Raw genomic sequence first — 21,643 nt, 5'->3', positions numbered from 1 at the left:
CAGTTAGCATTAATATGATGGCTAAGTGGAGGGCCAGGGGAGGGAGGGAGCAATTGGGGGGATCGTTTTATGGACAACATAGATGTCTAACCAATATATTGTATACTTGAAACTAATTTAAATAAATTTATATTTTTAAAAAAACTTGTATATAAAACAGTCTATTTTTACTATACAGCCTACTAGATAGATAATCAGTTACCTAGTCCAAAATACCGGCTGTCTGGTTTTTCAAGTAACCTAAACATCTGAGAAGAATGTTAGTGTGATTATGCAGAAATCAGTCCCGTGTGCCTGCAGTATAGCTGTCAGTAATCATGTGCTTAAAGATGGAAAAAGTCACTTCTACATTATCTCAAAGAATGAAACATAAATTTGACAAAAGAGCTCACTAATATAATACTCTTATTTTCCTAGCTTATATCTATTCTACTACTATTAGTGAACAGTTGGGAGAATTAAAATACAATCCACAGTTTTAGAATCTTTATCACAAAGTATGATTTTGTGTTACTTTCTAAAGGACTTTTGCTGGGTCTGGTTGCCCCACTTCTCTTGCAAATGCCCTGAATTATGTAATCCTTTAGTCTTTAAGATGATGGTTTTCAAACTCAAAACTTCTTAGCAATGAAATCTCTATTCAAACAAAATTTTATTTAAACATCTAATTTAGGAAAAAAAGGTAAAAGGGGAGTTTCTCTGTCTGACATGCCCACTATATTCCCTAAGATAGAACCATTAGACTCAGGTGGACATAGTTTTAAAGCCATTATACTAACTCCAAACTTTTTCATAAGAATCAGTGAAGTACTGCCATTCAAGATTAGTTGTTTCTATTTTGTAAATAGGGAACCAACTTGAGTTTTCCATTAGACAGCTTAAGTATTTTTCCATTAGACAGCTTAAGTATTTTTTTAAGTATCTTAAAGGGTTTCTCTAAATTTTTAGAATAGAAATTGTTTTTGCTTACAAGCTCAAATGTATTTAAGCATCTTAAGATAAATTCATTTTTTGTAACCAAGCTTAGAGTATTCACGGTGCTTTAATTTTTTTTCTTGGAATATATATTTTTTTTGGTTTGACTTTTTTCATGGTACCTATTTATATATTTATTCAAAGGTGTCTTTAGAATTTTCATTTGCATTAAAAGTTTATTTCATGAGAAGAGTCTATCCAGGTCCTCTGCCCATTTTTTTAAATTGGATTGTTTGTTTTTTGTTGTTGAGTTGTATGAGTTCTTTATATATTTTGGATATTGGCCCCTTATCAGAGGTGTTGCTTGCAAATATCTTCTCCCATTTGGTTGGTTGCCTCTTTATTTTGTTGATGCTTTTCCTGTGCAGAAGCTTTTTAGTTTGATATAGTCTCATTCATTTATTTTTGCTTTTACTTCCTTTGCCTTTGAGATTAAATTCATGAAATCTTCTCTAAGACCAAGGTTCATAAGTTTAGTACCTATGTTTTCTTCTATGCATTTTATATTTTCAGGTCTTAAATTTAGGTCTTTGATTCACTTTGAGTTAATTTTTCTGTATGGCGACAAATAACAGTCTAGTTTCATTCTTTTACCCGTGGCTTTCCAAATTTCCCAGCACTATTTATTGAACAGGGATTTTTTTTTTCTCCATTGTATGCTTTTGGCTTTTTTTTACTCACAGGCACAGAAAACAGTTTAGTGGTTACCAGAGGAAAAAAGGGGGGCAGTAGAAAAGGGTAAAGAGAGTCAAATACATGATTACAGAAGATTTGACTTTGGTGAGCACACAATGGAATATACAGAGAATGTATTACAGAATTATACACTTGAAACATATATAATTTTATTAACCAATGGCACCACGATAAAATAATTTTTTTTAAAGTTTACTTCATGACTTGTTCAAATATATGTAGTACATAATAACTGTTTGTGCAGTTTCTACCTATTGATCATATAAATTTTGATCATTCTTTATTGTCATTTGTATGATGTGATGATTTAATTATATTACCTTTAATTTAGCTCCAAAGCATTTTTACTTAATTTTAAAGGTAAGGCCCTTTTAGCAGCATTTGTAAGCAATGTTCTATACTAAAGCATTTAAAATATCTTTTTCACTATTTAAATTATTGTAGCTCCGGATGAAACTCTGCCTATAATAAAACGTCCTTCAGCTTCTAAAGTAAACAAAATCAATTCAAAAAAGCCAAAGACCAGTGAAGATGTTTCTGAAATAAATTCTTGTGCTTCGTTGTCTTTAGTCAACTCTCCTTTGGTGACATCCTCCCCTGTTATATCAAAAGGTAAATATGAATCTGTTATATAAAAGAGAAAATATTTATGCATAAGTTTTAGAAATTGCAATGAACTTTAAAACTATTATTACTGGTTGTTTAAAGTTTAAAAAAGAAAAGTTTAAATCATAAAAATCCTTAATTTATTTTAGGTACAGATACCTCATCAATTGAACATAAAACTGGAATGCCTTTTCAAAGATCTTGTCCAAAGTGCAATGTTCAGTTTAATCTTTTGGATGCTTTGAAATATCACATGAAGGTAAAATTTTCAAAATGTAATTTTTAAAAATATTCAAATTTCTGAAAATATTAAGGATTGATATATAGTAAATGCTAGTTGATCCAGATATTTAGATAAGAAATCGTATTGGTATTTTCATACAGCTTAAGTGAAATTTGATATTCATAATGATTACCTTCATACAAGATTTAAAAATCCTTCTCAAGCATCAAATTTTGAAAATTATGTGTATATATACACTACAGTATATGCATATTTTAATTTTTAATGAAATACAATAGGCAATTAGTTGCTTTTATTTATATTGTACAATTCGATGAGGTTTTTTTTTCAATTATAGTTGCCATACAATAATATGCCAGTTTCAGTTTTACAACATAGATATCAGAGATCCACATAATTCACAAAGTAGTCACCCCATTAAATCTAGTACCCCTGTTCCCCCTTACATATTTATTACAACACTATTAACCATCTTCCCCCATGCTGCACTCTACATTTCCATATCTATTCTGCAACTATCCATTTGTACCTCTTAATCCCTTTGCCTTTTTTTTGTCTCCCCAACCCCCTCCCATCTAGTATCCCTCTAAATATTCTTTGTATCTCTGAATTTATTTCCACTTTTATTGTTGTTGTTGTTTATTTTGTTCTTTAGATTCCACATATATGTAAAATTATGCAATATTTGTCTTTCTCTATCCCATTCATTTCATTCAGCGCAATACTCTCTAGGTCCATCAAGGCAGTATCTTTTTCCATTCCCTTCTTTTTAGTGTGTGTCTTTTAACCTGAAGTGAGTCTCTTATAGGCAGCATATGTAGGGGTCTTGTTTTATTATCCATTCAGCCACTCTGTGGTTGGAGCGCTTAATTCTTTTCCATTTGATGTACTTGTTGATAGGAATGTAGTTATTACCATTCTTTATTCCTGCTTCTCATACATGTTTTTTCTTCTTAAGTCCCTCCACCATTTCCTGTAATACTGGCTTCGTAATGATAAATATCTTTAGCTTATTTTTGTCTGGGAAGCTCTCGATCTGTCCTTTAACTCTAAATGGTAGCTCTTCTGGATAAAGTATTCTTGGTTGTAAATCCTGGGTTTTCATCACGTCGAATATTTTGTGCCAAGCTCTTCTGTCCTGCATAGTTTCTTTTGAAAAATCAACTGCCAGTCCTATGGATGCTCCCTTGTAGGTAACTAACTGCTTTTCTTTTGCTGCTTTTAAGATTCTCTCCTTGTATTTAACCTTTGGCATTTTAATTATGATGTGTCTTGGTGTGGGCTTCTTTGGGTTCCTGGTTTTAGGGACTCTGTGCTTCCTGGGATTTTATGTCTATTTCTTTCACCAGGTTAGGGAAGTTTTCCATCATTATTTCTTCAAATAGTTCCTCAATGTCTTGTTTTCCTTCAGGTACCCCTATGATGTAGATATTTTTACCTTTAATGGCATCCCATTGGCTCCTTAAATTATCATAATCTTGGCTTCTTTTTTCTTGCCATTCTGATTGAGTGTCCTTGGCTTTCTCATCCTCTTTATAAGTCATTTGATCCTCTTCTTTATTCACTGTGTTCATTCCATTTAATATACTTCTCATTTCAGCTAATATGTTCTTCATTTCTGACTGGTTCCCTTTTATAATTTCCATTCCAATTTTTATGTTTTTTATCTCTTTGTTAAACTTCTCACTGAATTCATCTACATTTCCCATAAGTTCATTGAGCATCTTTATAACCAGTGTTTTGAATTCTGCATCTGTTAGATTACTTGACTCCATTATTCCTGGATCTCTGTTCTCTTCTCTCATATGGTTTCTGCTTCTTTGTCTTTCCATTTTGGCTGCCTTTCTGTGTTCATTTCTATGTACTAAGAAAAACTCTTGCCTCCCGGTCTTATTAGTGTGGCTTTGTGTGGTAGGAGTCCAGTGGCACAGTCCTGAGAGGAGTTCAGCTGCAAGCCAAATTTAGCCCCACCCTGTGCCCCTCCAGGTCTACCTGTTAGATTCAGCAAGCAATCCACAGATGCTGTGCTTATAGTTGCCTCAAAAGAGCACACCAGAAACGAGGCCAGCTGCCACCAGTGTGAGTCTAGGCGCTGCTCAGCAAGGGGCACCTGGCTAAGGGAGGATGCACCTGGATGTGGCTTGGGTAGGGCCGCAAGTTGGGGGAGACAGAGTTTCAGAGAATCCTCTGGATGGAGTGACCTCTGTTATCCAGTTTGATGACTTCTCTGCTATGGCACTGTGTCTGCACACTGAGAGTGGGGAAGGCTCAACAGAGGAACAATTGATACCACCAGCACTTTTGCCTGGGAGAGAGCCTTGCCTCCGGCCCTCGCTCCAACAAGTCAATGCCCTCCTGTAAGTCCCTGGTGTCCCCTGCGCAGCCGAACTTGCCCTGGTGCTCAGAGTGAGCAGGTCCATCACCGCAGAAGTCCACTCGCGGACACGGCCCCTTTAAGAGGAGTCTGCAGCTGCCGCTGCATCCATCCCAGTCAGCTGCTGGGAACCGGGCAGCCTCGTGTCCTCACCCCGTACTACCTTCTCCTGTTGCAGAGTGATTTCTTCGATTTCTCCCTAGTTGTATGGCTTATTCATCGAGATCTCAGGCGATTTTCCTTGCTATTTGCTCCTTGTTTCTGTCACAACTTTGATTTGGTCGCCAGAGGGATGAACAGAGCCTCTATCATCTATACCATTTTTTCTTCCTCTCAGATCTATTTTTTAACTTCATTGTGAATGTACCCTTTAGGATTTTTATAAAGTGTTCCTTTTTTTTTGGCCTGGATTCTATTTTGTTTGATATCAGGCTCGCAACCCTTTCTTTCTTATGTTCATTTTCCTGTTATATTCTTTGTTTACCTTTTTATTTTTGACTTCCAAATCATTTTGTTTTTGGTAGTTTCTTGCTTTTACCAGAGTTGTTTTTCCTTTTGTCTTCCTGTTACCTAAATTTTTTCCGTGGTTGAGTTAAACATATGTATTCATTGACAAGATAAATTTAATTGGTCTGATAGGTTTAATTGGACTCGATTCTGTTATAATTTTTGTTGTGCTTTATTTTTTTAAAGGCTTTCACTTTGTTGTTGCTTTGTGTGTACATAATTGGTATTTTTAGGAAAGTTTGTTTTTTTGCTCTCTAGTTATTCTTAAAGAATTCTTCTAGAGAAATTCTACAACTGAAAATTGTTTATAATAAGTGAATTCATTTTATCTCATTGGAAATAAAAAAAACTCATGTATGAAAATATTCTCCATTAAAGTCAGTTTACATGTGGTCGTGATTTTATTCATGAGATAGATTTACCCTTCTGGTATTTCAGCATTCTAGATAGATTGTGCTGAGGTTTTCAAGATGTAAGTGATGATTCTTTCTTTGTGTCCCATACATTTCCTAGCACCTTGTGGCTGGTTATCTGTGCTTAAAGTCCAGTTCCAACCAGGCTTTACTGAACTATTATGTTATTTTATAATTAACCATAATAATGGTGTATAAAACTACCATTCCATTTAAGGTATATCTTGACACATGAAATGTATGTTGTTAGCCAAGGGACAAATTATGATTAAATATTTACATCTGAAAAGTTTAATTGCAAGGGAAAATGTTATATAACCATCCTTGATCTTAAGGTTTTTGATTTGTTTTTGAAGTTATTTCTCTATTAAAATAATAGGTGTGTATTGTTTGAATTTTTTAGACTACATAAAGAATGAAGCCAACATTTTGGTGAATATCTTTCCAAATATATTTGAAGCATAGTTTTACATGAGCTGGCCCTAATTATAAACACAGAGTCATTTTTAGCATCTAATTTTTAAAAGAGATATAAATAAGGCTCATATTTTTTCTTCCTCTTTTAGTGTTGTTGTCCAGACATGCTAAATCAATTTTTGGAAATGGTTAAAGTAGAAATTTCAAGTACTGAAAATAAAGATAAAGCTGGTGCAGAGAAAGGAAAATTGATCATGTTAGTTAGTGACTTTTACTATGGAAGACATGAAGGAGCTGTTGACGATGAACAGAAGACTTACACGACCTTTAAATGCTTCAGTTGCTTGAAAGTTCTTAAAAATAATATTAGGTATGTAAATATTTATTTCTATTTATGTTTGAAATTAGGATGCTACAGATGCAAATATTGTATCGTTATTTTTCTATGTCATCCTACATAAGCGATAATACTTTGTACAAAGAACAAAGGCAGATTATCATGTTGAAAAGCTTTTGTCCTTTCTTGTATTTTAGGAGTTTGACAGTTGGATCTACTTAGTTGCATTTCTTTGAAATAACTTAAAGACGAGATTTATTTTTACCTAAGAGAAAATCATTTCTTTTTTCTATATTTATCATTGAACTAGAAGCCTTCATGAGACATTTGTATTTTTTAGCAGCTTTTGAATTTTACTTTTCCTATCATGTGAAGAACCTCTTTATCCAGTTTGACCTCCTCTATGCTAGTCTTATTTAATGCTCTAATTTTTCATTTCGTATTCACAATTTTTAGTACACTTACCTTGCAGAGAAAATTATCTTCTTTGGTGCTCTTTAGAGGAGTACCAGTTCTATGAAACATGTCTACTTTAATTTTATAATTTAGTACATTTTAAAAGTAAAGATTTAATTCTCAGTGGAATTTTGAAAGTTCATACATGTTATGCTTTAAATTTTAAAAACTTGTACTTTGCAGTCTGAGTTTTATGGCATATTACATATCTATCATCTTAAGTGAGAGAGTAATGAGAGCAAAGTAACAAGACATATTGATTGGTATTTTTTATTGGTTATACTATACAGTCTGACACTTTTTCCAACACTATATTATAAAAAATATTAAATATTCATCTAAGTTGAACAATTTTACAGTGAACATCTATATATTTACCACCTCAATTTTACCATTATCATTTTATTATACTTGTGTATTTATTCGTCCATAGACCCACCTGATTTTTTTTATATACTTTTCAGAGTAAATTCCAGACATCAGTGCACTTTTCTTAGGTGAGATACACATATGTATATGCATATATGTACATATTGTGACACGCATACACATAAACTTTAAAAATATACTTATCTTTGATAAACATTGTTTGTAACTAATATTCTTAAGCATCATATAGGTCATTTCTAAGCCTAGCATTTATTTTATTTTATGGTAAATTCTTGGGTCCAGAATGAAATACATATAAAAACCCTGAAATATACTGTAATATAAGCCTAAAACTAAATTATGAATGTTATGTTTAGAGTAGTGCTTTATAGTTTTCCAAGATTTTTCAAATATTAGTCATATGAGTTTTCATACTTCTTTACCTCCTTTTTATCAATCTCTAACAGCCATCAATTGCTAACTGTCCCAGTAGTTTAACAGAAGAGAAATTATGCTTTGAGATGTAACAATAATAGAATTCCGTGACCATTATCCATATTTTTACCATTTTTACAGTAAAATACATCAGAAAATGTTAGAAAATGTTGTAGAATGCATAGAAAAGTGGTTCACTGGTTTATGTTCCTTATTATATTTAAATATTATTCATATAAGATTTGATGTTACTTTAGCAATAGCTTTTTGGATTTTCCTTTAGGATTAGCCATTGAATATTAAACATGAAGTTTTCTTTTTTTGTTTTCCCGTCAAGACTGGTTATAGAGTTCTAGTTTATCAGAATATCTAGAAATTTTAAGCTAACCATATTTTATAATATCTAGGAATTTTATAGCATTTATTTTTATAGCATTTATAGAATTTATTATAGCATTTTTGACATATTATTCGGTAAATGAAACCTAAACAGTAAACACTGTTATATATGTTAAATAACATTTTACCTTAGTGGTAAAAACTAGGGTGGCAAATTAACAGTTTTAGAGAATAATAGAAGCTAATAGTTCAAGATTTCTACTCTCTGCTCTGTCAACATGTAGAATATTTTTTTTCCTACATTGAGTGTCACCAAAACCAGGTAGGGCTATTTTATTCTGAGAATAGCCTTGTAAGGGATTTGCTTTCTTCCACATCTCCATCAAATAGACAGTAATTGATAAAGAGATTATTTTATACAAATAAATTTTATTAAAGTTATGAGCTGAAAGTTTAATGGCTCATGACCTTTATAAGTAAACTTAGGCCAGACTAGGATTTTTAAAATAGATTATAATAGAAATAATGTTAAAATGAAAGGAAGAAAAAAAGACATTTCACAGTATACCATAAGGAGCTCTAAATAGAAATAGTGTGTTGGAAGTGTAAAAAGATAAATCTTAAAACCTCCATGATGATTGCTGTCTAGGTTGATGACAGTATCACTTTATTTCAAGATTATTTCCTTTAAGGACTCATAGTGAATAACAATATTTGGCCCAGTCTTAAATTGTTATTTTGATTGAATGACTTGACTTTGAAATTCAGTAAAGAGTTTCAGTTAACTCTGAAATAGATATGCCTGTTTATATTTTAATCTCTGCCATTGAAAATCAGAGTTCCTTCTTCTAAGAAGCCTTTTTGGGAATCTGACATAGTAGAATGTAGAATTAAATGAATGGTGCTAAAATGGTCATAGTCTGCAAGTTAAAACGAACCATTTGTGCTAACAGTAAACCAGTGCCGTTAAGTAAAACAAAAGGTTCTCATAATTATTAGTATTAAAATGCTACTACATGCATTTAGAAACCAAGACACAAATCAGAAAAAACTAATAATTTGTATTTCAAGCAGCAGAAAACTATTGCTTATCTTTAAGGCCTTCCAAATATTTCTTTCATGACTCTAGCTGCTTTTGATGGTAGGGTTTCCTTGCTTTAAGTATTTTATTTTAAAATGTAAATGGTATTTCATGTATGGAAAAGAAGCCTGCCATTTTTCTTTACAAAAATTTTTTTTTCATCTGAAATAGTGAAGAGTTATAGCAAATTAGTGGTATTTCATATTAACTATAAGAATGGATTATTTTAAAACAAAGATGCAAGGAAAAAATTTACTGAGCCATTTAATGAAAGTGATTATTTAAAGTACACATTTTTCTAGAAGACTTTAAGGCTTAGAGACATTATTTTGAGTAATACAACTGCATGTTTAACCTTTAGATTTAGATACTTATTTGTGAGATTTTTCTTTGGTTATAAATCTGAATACTTGTACCTGCTGACAATTATTTATAGGTTTATGAACCACATGAAACACCATTTGGAACTTGAGAAGCAGAACAGTGAGAGCTGGGAAAGCCACACCACCTGCCAGCACTGTTACCGACAGTATCCCACACCATTCCAGCTGCAGTGTCACATTGAGAGTACACACACACCCCATGAGTTTTCTAGTAAGTCACAATTTCATTGAAGTCCTGAACATTAATAATTTTGATCATCTAAACTATGAGGAATACTTAAGCACTCTGATGGAAAAATAGGACTAAGAAATAGAGTTTGTAATTGAAGGCAAAGTTGACAAATTTTAACTTGCAGAAACTTTTTAATAAAAATAACTTACTAAAATTGAAGTCTCTCTTGTAAGTAGAAACTTCCTTGGCATTACTAATGCATTTTATGTAGGAAACTAAATTAGAAAACTCAGATTCCCTGGTTTGCAAATATAAAATCTATGATTTTGACTTACAACTCTAATGATAAAGGTGAAGTTAGACAGCTTGGATTCAGATTGTATCTCTGCTTCTTAATTCAGCTACAAGATCCCAGGCAAGATGCTTAATCTTTCTGTGCCTCAGGTTCTTCATCTGAAAAATGGGGATAAAAATAGCAGTATGTCTCTCAATGATGGGATGAGAATTTTTAAGTAAACTAATATAAGTATAGCCCTTAGAACAGTGTAACAAAGTTAACATCTATAGAATTGTTGTAACCACCATCACTATTACTATTATTTCTCATTGCTGTTGTTACGGATGTACAAAATGAACTTTTTATTTATATACATCTTTAAAATGGTGTAACATGGTTTTTTTCCACTTTCAGCTATTTGTAAAATCTGTGAATTATCATTTGAAACAGAACATACTCTTTTACAACATATGAAGGACACTCATAAACCTGGTGAAATGCCGTATATTTGTCAGGTACACACACATTTTATCATATACTTACATGTTCGTTTAAATTTCCTGTGCCACGAAATAGTCCTTTTGATTTTTTTAACCATCTAAATAAAACATGTTACTAAAAGTGAAGACTCTCTTTAATAATTGAAACTCCCTTGGTTTAACTCATTTATATGGGGGGTGGTGGGTTAGATCTGGCCAGCATCTAATAGTTTACTGACCCCTGTACTAGACAAACAAAATACGCTGCTGGAGAAAGACAAACATATGGACTTTCTTACCAAATAGGGAAGAATAAGACATGTCAGAGAAATAGGAAATGCTGTTAGTTATGAGAAGTTCAACTAAATGCTTTGGGGCTGGTATTTTTCCAGAATTTGAAGTGGTTCCCAATAAGATAGCAAGATAAAGATAAATTGCCTCTGTCATCTCCTGGATGCTATTTAAAATAGTATTCCAAAGAAGAGAATACTCCATTTTATATAGCAAGAAAAATCTTTATAGGACAAGAGGTGTCAGAGTTTGAAAATTCAAGTCAAGATAGGGAGTAGTAAATCTGAAAAGAAGGGATTCTAGTTATGTTTAGGAATATATCCCTAAACTTTGAACAATAACTTTTCTGTTTCAAAGATTATTGTTATTACTTGCAGTAATAGGATTCTTGATTGTATAGGCAGCAGAGCTGAATTAGTAGTATGTAATGTTCCTCTAAACAAATGACTCATCATTGCTACTGTGATGTAATTGCATATCAGTTATAAATTTTCAAGTTAAACTAAACCTTCTTTATATTTCTAGGTTTGCCAGTTTAGATCATCAACATTTTCTGATGTAGAAACACATTTTAGAGCATCCCATGAAAACACTAAGAACTTGCTATGTCCATTTTGCCTCAAAGTTAGTAGAATGGCAACCCCCTACATGAATCATTACATGAAACATCAGGTGAGATTTAGCAGTTCTTGTTTGTTCATTTTGTATTAGTGAAAAGGTATATATATAAAACTTAGAACATTGGTTAGACTTGTTCGAGAAGGAAAGTAAAGTTGTTCCAAATGACACAATTAATTTATAGTTTATGCTGAATTGCTTGTGAAACTTCCACTTCTTTTCCCTGTCTGTTTCCTGGTGATGATGAGGCTCGTAAATAGTGGAAATTTTGAAAGATAGGTAGAAATAGGAACCCTAGAGGGGAAAGGAAGAGGAAATATGAATGAAATATTTAAGTTGGATATTTCAGGGGTCTATAAGTGATGAGAATGGGAAAGATTTTGGAGGTAGTTAATCAGGAGCAAGGAAAAGGTTTAGTTTGAAATGAAGAAGGTAAGATTGAGGACTCTTTCTGTTTTCCTTTTTCTCTTTAAACTTTATTTCTAATTTCTGACCCACTTTTTATTATGAGAAGACATGTGGTTCTTATAAGTTTTTTGTAGCAGCCAGTGACAAAGGAAACAGTAACAACACTTATTTCTAGATATGTGAACCATGCCAGGGAATTAAATTTCGGTTTTTTTAACTTGTTTCTAGATGACATTAGCCAGTTCTGCTATGTATTTCTGAGATACCAGTATTAGTGCTTGTACCTTTCCCTTAAATTCTCATTTCATGCTTGCTTGTTCTTTTCCTGACACAATTAGACTATCTTTTATTTGGGCTGAAAACTTTGATGAAATCGTAAGCCAAAAGCAGTGGTATCTTTGCCAAAATCATCAGTCAGTGAATTCACCGAATCTGATTATATAATCAAGTTTTGTCTCCTCACTGATCAGCTCGTTACCTTTTCTCATTATTGATTGTATTGTCATGACCAATTTATTCAGCACTGTTGCTAACATTACTTTCATTTCTAGTCATCAGATAATCATGAAATTAACTTATAGTTGTTAATTGTGGAAAATCATAAAAGTAGAATATCCAAATACATTCAGGATCACCTATGTTATGACTGGGATGATACCAACATGCTTATTTTTTTATCCTGGTATGCTATCTCACCCTAAGAACCTCAGGTGAAATCTTTCCATTCTAGGGTTTCCCCACCAGTGTTCCATTAGATGTTAATAAATGTTCTGCTGTAAAATTGTTTCTGGAAAAAGAAATTCAGTAAATTTCTATTTACAAAATTAAATTAATAGTTTTTGTTTATTTTTTAAATAAGACTTTTCAGAGCTTTAATATACTAAGAAAACATAAATCTCTAAGCAAGGGATATTGCTTATTTGACCATCGAACCCTTTATTTGCTCAATGCCTATAATCATTTTTTGAGGAATAGAGTTTGGGAAACACTGGTCTTGATGCTGTATATTTCATCTTTGACTTTTGATTTGGAAAGAAGTATGAGATATAAAGCTGTAGCTCTGACTATTTCATTATGAAGCTTTTAACACAGTTCTTTCTCCCATGCTTTACTAAGCCCCAAGTGTGGAGGGTGTAATATATACTTAGAAAGATAAGAAAGATGGATGGGTCTGCTACGTGGACTGTGTCTCTTAAGAAATTTACCTTGCTGTCCCATAGTCACTGTTTATACCCTGATTTATATTTTTTAACATGCCATGTGTATAGGAAAGAGTCAACCCAGCAGATCTGAATTGCTCACATCATGCACATTTTCAGAAAGGTCTACTTGAATAACTGGCTCTTGGTTAACTCCTGATTATGATGAACACATGCTTTTCTTCTGGGAGTCTGAAGATTTGGTGACTGAACCCCATTAAAAAAAAAAACTCTGGGCTCTTAGACCCAAAAAGCTTCCCTGGCTAATAAAACACTTTATACATGTTGCTGGGAGAGGGTTATTAAAAGTGTCCTGTGCAACTCCATTGGGAAAAGGCACTTGGAAACTGGTGCCAGTATCCTCCAGACTCTACCCAATGCACTTTTTTCCTTTGTTAATCCTATTCTGTATCCTTTCACTGTAATAAATCAGAGCTGTGAGTATAACGACTTCTAAGTCTTATAAGTCCTCTTACTGAAGCTTCAAACCTGGGAGTAGTCTTGGAGACTACTGACACACCTTGGTGCCCACGTCTTATGTAAGTTTAGAGTACATAAGAGGTAGGTAATCGGCAGTCAATAGAGGAAAGACTATTAATAAGAAAGATCATCAGGCATCCTTCAAAGTATTTGCAATTTATATAATTGTTCACAAAAGACTTGAAAACTATAGCAAGATTATAAGCTTGTAACAGATGATATTAGTGCGATTTTAGGCCATAGGAATTATTGAATCTATGGCCAATTTTATTCTTTTTGAAGATTTTGGTTGTAACCTTTTCCTAAAAAGAATAGTCTTGAGTGATTTTAGAGTTAACAATACAGTTTGTACAACTTTTAAAAGGATGAAGGATTTCAGATGTTTTAAATAGCCTCGTTATATCTTTATAATGATAACAAGCAGTTAACATATTAATCACTTGCTGTATTGCAATTACTAGTTCTTTTACTTGTATTATCTTATTTAATTCTCACAACTATGTGAACGTTTTTCGTTTCATAGATGAGGAAACAAAGCTTAATAGAGAATAACTTGCCCAATGTCACATTCTCTAATAAATGGCAGAGCCAAAAATTCACTTAGCACCCAGCTTTTACCACAGAGTCATATTCTTCACTGACATTAGGTCTAAAGGCAGATTTACAGATAGTTGGAATTAGCCTTGAAAATCCTCTCAGATCACCCAAACAGTATAGTATGCTTGTCAAATAGTTTAACACAATTTTTCTTTATCCTTGGAAAGATCACTATTGTTTTTGATTGAACATCACGTTATTTTAAAAATGTACTTTATTATCGTCATCCTTAGCACATCACAAACATGCATGCGTAAGAGGGATGTGTAAGACTTGACTCCAACTAAAAGAAGAGTGGATTAATGTTTCACATCTCAGCTCTGGGCAAATGCTTACTGAATGGAATGGCAGACATTTTGAAGTAATTCAATTGTGCCTTCTCATTTGCACTCTTGTCAGTCTCTTGCTGTCTACTTCATTATTTATTTAACAAATATTTATCGAGTGCCTAATATATGCCAAGGACTGTTTTATAGAAGTGAACAAAACAAGGTTTGTTCCCTCTGGAATTTGCATTATGATGGGGTGAGAGAGAGAGACGTCTGAATGTGTATATGTGCCAGCTGGTGATAAGTACCATGGGAAGAAAATATAGGATATAGAGTGTCAGCACTTAGAAGGGGAAGGAATAGTTTCTGTATTTTTATATGGGGATATCAAGGAGGGCCTTTCCAAAAGAAATAAGGAAGTAAGCCATATGGATATCTGGAAGAGAATGCTCCAGGGAGAGGGAACAGTAAGTAGGCAGTGAGATAAGCATACATCTAGATGTTCAAGGAGCAGCAAGGACCCTAGTGTTGCTGGAACACAGTAAACAAGTGGAAGAGTAGCAAGAAATGAGGTTGTAGCAATAGAATGTAGGGCACGTGGTGTAGGGCCTCGTAAGCCAGAGTCAGGATTTTGGAGTATTATGGGAAGCCATTGGAGGGTTTAAGCATGTCAGCATTAGAATAGACTTTTGGGAAGTAAGTAGAAACAAGGAGAACATAGGCTATTGCAAGAGTCCAGGTAAGTGACTTGGTCTGATATGGTGGCAGTGGTTAGAGGTGATGAAAAGTGGAAAGATTATATTTTTGAAGGTAGAGTTGATAGATTTTATTAATGGGCTTGATGTGGGGTGTGAGAGAAAGAGAAGAGTTAAGATTGACCAACTTTTTTGTCCTGGGTATCTCCAAGAATGGTGTTGCAATATACTGAGATATTGGGAAGATGAAGGAACAGATTTTTTTGAGGGGTCAAGGTGGATGGGAGAAAGTCTAAAGTTCAATTTTGTTCATGGAGATTTGAAATGCCTAGTAGATATCAAGTAATGAAGTTGGGTAGGCAGTTGGATGGATGCTATTTTAAATCATGAAACTGGATGAGGTATAGGTACAGGTAGAGAAAAGATTTGGGGAAATTATACTCTTGGGAACTCTCTGTCCTGTTAACCTTGCTATCTGTTTCTCAACTGAGATGTTTTTTTCCCTCTTTCCCTCTCTCTCTTGAGCGCATAGAGGTGAATCTGTTTACGTTTCCTGTACCTATGATAAGATCCGATGCACCATACTTCTAAAATAGCTTTAAGGTGAAACTAAACTAGTAATATAAACACTTTATTTATTTATTGCTTCGAACTTTGTAAAGAGCTTTTATTTATCAAATGCCTGCCGTGCACCAGAAACTGCTAGGTACTTTCATATGTTACCTCATTTGATATTCCTAAATGATTATTTGTGTTTTAAATGTAAATAGTGATGGGCCTGTAGAGATACAGCTTTAGAAAAATCATTCTTTTGTATTTGTATGTCATTCTAAATTTACATAGAAATATAAAATATGTTTTAATTAATAAGAGTGTATACATAAAGATTATAATTGATAATAACTAATAATTGAATACTAACCAGCTATGAGCTAGTGACTTAGATTTCTCATGGGTCCTATTTCCCACTCATAAAATATTAATAGGACTGAGTTTGAGAAGGGACACAGTCAAGGGGTTCTCAAACAGTAATGCTGATTTATGCTTCTATACCCATACTGTACATTATCATAGGCACTAGCCCCATGTGTCTATTTAAATGTAAATTAGTTAAAAATAAGTAAAATTTAAAAATCAGTTTCTCTGTTGCACTTGCCACATTTCAAGTGCTCAATAATTACATGTGGCTAGTGGACACCATATTGGACAGTGCACCTATAGAACATTATCATCACTGTAGAACGTTCTATCGGACAGCACTGCTTTATACAACCATTTCTATAACAACTTTCTTGGGAGAGTCTGGATAAATCTGTTTTTAGAAAGTTTAATTTATTTTACCAACTTAAGAACAAATGGAAATAACAATAATTAAAAAGAATTTGTTATGTTCAAGGATAAAAATACAGTATAGCTTATTTTCATAGTTTGTGTTTGAATAGCTTATACTTCAAATTTAATTTTAGAAATTGTCAACTCTAATTGAAAAATAAAAATTAAAAAAAAAAGTTTTTACCCTGCAAATGGTATAGAACTTGTCTCATTGGATCCTAATTGACATAATTTTCCTGTTGATTGCCTATATAGTAACAAATACTTTTAACTATTAGATTTAAGAGCAATTTCAAGTCCCGGGATTTATGGCAGTAGAGATTATTATTTCTAATACTATTTCTAATGTTATTTGTAAACAGAAAAAAGGAGTTCATCGTTGTACAAAATGCAGACTACAATTTTTGACCTGCAAGGAGAAACTAGATCACAAGACCCAGCATCGGACATTTATAAAACCTAAAGAGCTAGAAGGATTGCCTCCTGGTACAAAAGTGAGTTTTAAATATGTTGTATTTTAACATTTTGTGTGATAATAGAAATAAACTACTGCTTGGCTTTATCTATTGAATATAATATTAAAAGTTGATTGTCATTAAGATTTTAATTTTAGGTTTTCTCTTATGTTTGATAAGAGTTGATTGACATGTGTTATATTAGAACATATTCCTGTGCAGTGAGTACAACTAGATTAACTGTAGTCAGCCAGTCGTTTCAATATTCCATAGGTTGTTTTTGAGCTATTCCAGTTGGCAACATGTAAGTCTGCTTCAGTCACTAGACTATAAGGCCAGAAATCATGTTTAATTTATCTTTGCGTCTCCAGCATCAGTCATAGTGCCTTGAATGCCATAGTTTGTTGAAGTTGATATTACTGAGTCTACTCCTAGAGAAGCAAATTCTGTTCCAGAATAGCATTGCTGTTTTAAGTGAGCCAACACATCTGACTGCAAATTTCCTTTTCTCTATTTTCCTTATGTGCATCTGTATTCTCTAACTTTATGGAAAGTCGGCTCTTCTATGCCTCAGTGGATAGATGCATAATCCAAAGTGAGGAATTCTCAAATATTTATATTTGGCTTTGAGTACTTACTTTTGAATGTATGTCTACTATTTGAATTAAGTAAAATAATGTAAAGCAATGCTCTGAAGATGTAGAACAAAAAAAGCTATCCAGTATCCTTCTCTGCAATCCATTCATTCTGTGCTGGGACTAGACATGCAGAATACTAATGTAAGCAGTGCAGTGCAGTCCTCTCTCATATCTTCCCTTATTAGTAGTAATAAGTAGCATGTTACATTATAATATCATTATACTATTAATCATGATTGGTACTAGTACTTTAGAATTAAGCTTTCAGTGTGATTTTTCATACATTCTATTATTTAATCCATGTAGCAGTTCAATGAGGTAGACAAAACAGGTATTACTCTCATATTATAGATGAGGAGACTTGGCAAGGATAAATTGCTTACTCAAGGTCACATAGCTAGGAAGGGGTAGTATTGAGATTTAATCTGGGATCTTTTGACTCCTAATTTAGTTCTTTTTGTATTATACATGTATTACATAGGACTTCCTCATTGGCTGCTCCTCAAATATGTGGGGATAGTATAGTCAAATGATTAAAGAGAATGTAAACAGGCAACTGTTTTACATTATTAACCAATGGGTATAATTGAACATTTTCTTTTTCTAATACTAAATGATAAATTTTATATTATCTCCCTTTAAGGAAATTTTGAATATTATAACTCTCCATGCTGTATGATGAATTGATGTAACCTCCACAGTAACCTTTGGAACCATAAATCCTGCCCAATGAGCCCCCAGGGAGCACAGGTCACATTTACTAGAGATCTGTTTTATAGTTACCAAAGGGTAATACAAGCCTTTTGAGAGTGACTATTTCAGGCTTTGAGATTTCAATTTTGACCTCTGTATTTGTGAAAGCTATTTAGTTATATCAGAGCATAAAATAGCCATGGAATGTGCTTTTTTGGTATTCATATAATTTGCACTAACTTCTAATTATCGATTAATATCTGCGTTAACATATAAATAGTATCGATACAAAACTAATATTATAACAGTTAATAAATATTGAGGTAAATTTTATTTAATTAGTATGACCATTTAGAGTAAATGGAAGACTTAACTGATTGTAGTTTAAACTTGCTGTTTTCAAAGTAATGATGTTTAACTTTTTGTATTGCAGTGTTTTTTGAAACAGCTTTATTGAGATATAATTCATATACCGCACTATTCACTCATTTAAAGTGTATAATTCGATGTTATTTAACACATTCACAGAGTTGTGCAAACATCAACACAATCCATTTTAGAATGTTTTCACCACCCCGAAAAGAAACCTCATTGGCAGTCACTCCCTATTTCCCTTCCACCGTGGCCAGGCAAACTTTAATCTATTTTCTGTCTCTATGGATTTTCCTGTTCTAGATATTTCATATAAATGGAATCATACATTATGTGATTTTTTTATGACTGGCTTATTTCACTTAGCATAATATTTTTCAGGTTCATCATATTGTATTTTATATCAGTATTTCCTTTTTATGGCTGTATCAGTACTTATATGTATCAGTACTTCATTCTTTTTATGGCTGAATATTATTACATTGTAGGGGTATACAATATTTTATTTATCCATTCATCAATTGATGGGTATTTGGGTTGTTTCCAATTTGGGGCTATAAGAATAATGCTCCTATGAAAATTTATGTGAATGTAGTTTTTCATTTCTCTTGGGTGGAATTACTAGGATGGAATGCCTAGGAGTGGAATTGCTGGGTTATATGATAACTCTTCTGTTTAACATTTTGAGGAACTGCCGAACTGTTTTCCAAAGCTGCTGTACCATTGTACTTTCCCACCAGCAATATATGAAGGTTGCAATTTCTCCACATCCTTAGCAACACTTGTTATCATTTGCCTTTTTTATTATAGCAATTCCAGTTGGTCTAAAGTTACATCCTATTGAAGTTTTGATTATATTTCTTTGATGAGTAAAGATGTTGAGCATCTTTCCATGTGCTTATTGGTCCTTTGTACATCTTCTTTGAAGAAATGCCTGTTCAGATCATTTGCCCATTTTTAAATTAGGTTATTTGTCTTTATGTTGAGTTGAAAGAGTTCTTTATATATTCTATACACAAATCTCTTATTAGAGATATGATTTGCAAATATATCTCTATGTCTTTTCATTTTCTTAATGGTGTCCTTTGAAGCATAAAAGTGTTAAATTTTTATGAAGTCTAATTTATCTATTTTTTTTGGTTGCTTGTGCTTTTGGTATCATATTTAAGAAATCATTGCCTAACCCCAGGTCCCATAGATTTACTCCTGTTTTCTCTAAGAGTTTTATAGTTTTAGCTCTTACAGTTTGGTCTTTGCTACATTTTGAGTTCATTTTTTGTATCTAGTATGAGGTAGGGATCCAAACTTATTCTTTTGTATGCAGATATCCAGTTGTCCCAGCACCATTTGTTAAAACAGTTGTTTCCCCCACTGAACTGTTTTGGCACCCTTGTCAAAAACCAACTGACCATAATGTAATGGCTTGCAGTGATCTTTTTAATATTAGTGTAATGATTAATTTTCAAAAATATATATTGCCTTCATTTTTATAGGTTACTATTCGAGCTTCATTTGGACCTCTTCATTCAAAGACATCAACTGCATCTTCCAATAATACTCCAAGCACTTCTTCTCTTCAGGTCTCACCTCCTAGGTCTAAAAATACAACTGCGAAAAGTTCCACAAAATCTAATGCAAGTAAAACTAAGACACATAAGGCTCATGCAACTACATCCACTGCAAGTAAACCTAATGCAAGTAAGCAGGGTAAAGGTACATCCAAATGCAAAGCAAAAACTTCTTACAAGCAAAAGAAACAACGCAACAGAAAGAACAAAATCAGCATAGCTTTGAAGAACTTACGGTAATATCTTTTATTCCTGATTTACAATGTCAATTGAATATTAAATATTAAAGGTTTATTTTAATATAATTTACCATATCACAAAACTCCCTCGCACATTTATGTGATAATCACTTATCTGGCATAAAGGCCAAGCAGATAGGTACTTTTTACAACTGCTGAGAAGAACTTAAATTACTGTGTTTATTGTATTATTGTCATCTTTTACACTAATCTTATATTTTGTGTTTATATCTTGTGATAATTGAATTGGTTAATATTATCCTTTTTATTCTAGAGAAAGGTTAACTGGTGTTAGCATTTTAACACTTATCCTAACTTGTTTCAAAACAAATTTTCAAATTATGAGTCTCTATTTAAAGATGTTAACCACCCTAGTTTCAATTAATAAAATGTTGGTAAGGTTTTGCCTTATTATTTTTGCTTTACAATATTTTTTTCATTTTTTCTGTCTCCATAAGGTGTCATCGAGGACTTCATAAGTGCATTGAGTGTCATTCCAAAATAAAAGATTTTGCAAGCCACTTTTCAATATATATCCACTGTAATTTTTGCAAATACAACACTAACTGTAACAAAGCCTTTGTAAATCATATGGTGAGGTGAGTTAAACATATATACTGCTGGTCAAAACTGCCAGTCAAGATGTTTGCTTTTTTAAAGCAAATTTGTCCTCTTAGAAACCAGTTTGTCACCTCAGGGAACTAAAAGGATCTAGCAATAGAGAACTTTTAGGATATTTCCCAATACTATTTTCCAGCATAATAACTGATGAAATTATTAGAACAAAAATTTTAAGGCGTTAGACTAATTAAATTAGAATAAATTTATTAGGGAAATTTATTTTTCCAAGTCTTTCAAAAAGTGGTTATTTTCAAACAAAATGTTAAATATTTTTAACATATTTATCAAATAAACACATGTAACCACATGAGCAGTCACTTCGAGAGTGACTTTGACTCCAGACTTGTCAAAGATGCTAATAACATTATTGGCGCACGCATATGTGTACTCCATCTCTTTCTCTCATTCCCTTTTTTTCCCTCCCTTCCCTCCTCCCACCTCTCTCATCCATGTCTTTCAAGTCATTCATCTTTGCATTCATTCAATGAAATGAGAAATGAGAGGCTATAGGGCTATTCCAGTCATGATGCTACTGTTGGAATTTCTTTTCATACATTAATCCAATTTACATTATTTGAGCACCTACTATATACTTTATGTTAGAAAAA

The 21,643-nt window shown here is 32.8% G+C and overlaps 1 protein-coding gene across 3 annotated transcripts in view; it reads left to right on the top strand.

Moving 5' to 3' along the window:
* ZNF280C (zinc finger protein 280C) overlaps nucleotides 1–21,643 on the top strand; it is a 43,816-nt gene that overhangs the window by 11,693 nt on the left and 10,480 nt on the right. For 2 of the 3 annotated variants that reach the window (XR_005653309.1, XM_039864979.1), the window contains exons 6-14: nucleotides 2,116–2,283; nucleotides 2,427–2,536; nucleotides 6,382–6,602; nucleotides 9,686–9,843; nucleotides 10,496–10,596; nucleotides 11,377–11,523; nucleotides 16,812–16,943; nucleotides 20,101–20,411; nucleotides 20,873–21,013. Coding sequence is in view for 2 of the 3 variants with exons in the window: in XM_039864979.1 (XP_039720913.1) it covers nucleotides 2,116–2,283; nucleotides 2,427–2,536; nucleotides 6,382–6,602; nucleotides 9,686–9,843; nucleotides 10,496–10,596; nucleotides 11,377–11,523; nucleotides 16,812–16,943; nucleotides 20,101–20,411; nucleotides 20,873–21,013 (1,489 nt within the window). In the remaining variant the exon portion in view is untranslated. The remainder of the gene's footprint in view (nucleotides 1–2,115; nucleotides 2,284–2,426; nucleotides 2,537–6,381; nucleotides 6,603–9,685; nucleotides 9,844–10,495; nucleotides 10,597–11,376; nucleotides 11,524–16,811; nucleotides 16,944–20,100; nucleotides 20,412–20,872; nucleotides 21,014–21,643) is intronic. The other variant, XM_039864980.1, reaches the window with a different exon arrangement.

This window comes from Pteropus medius, unplaced genomic scaffold (genome assembly GCF_902729225.1).
Source record: "Pteropus medius unplaced genomic scaffold, Ma_sr-lr_union100, whole genome shotgun sequence".
Lineage (NCBI taxonomy): Eukaryota > Metazoa > Chordata > Mammalia > Chiroptera > Pteropodidae > Pteropus > Pteropus medius.
This window is presented reverse-complemented; position numbering and strand designations above follow the sequence as displayed.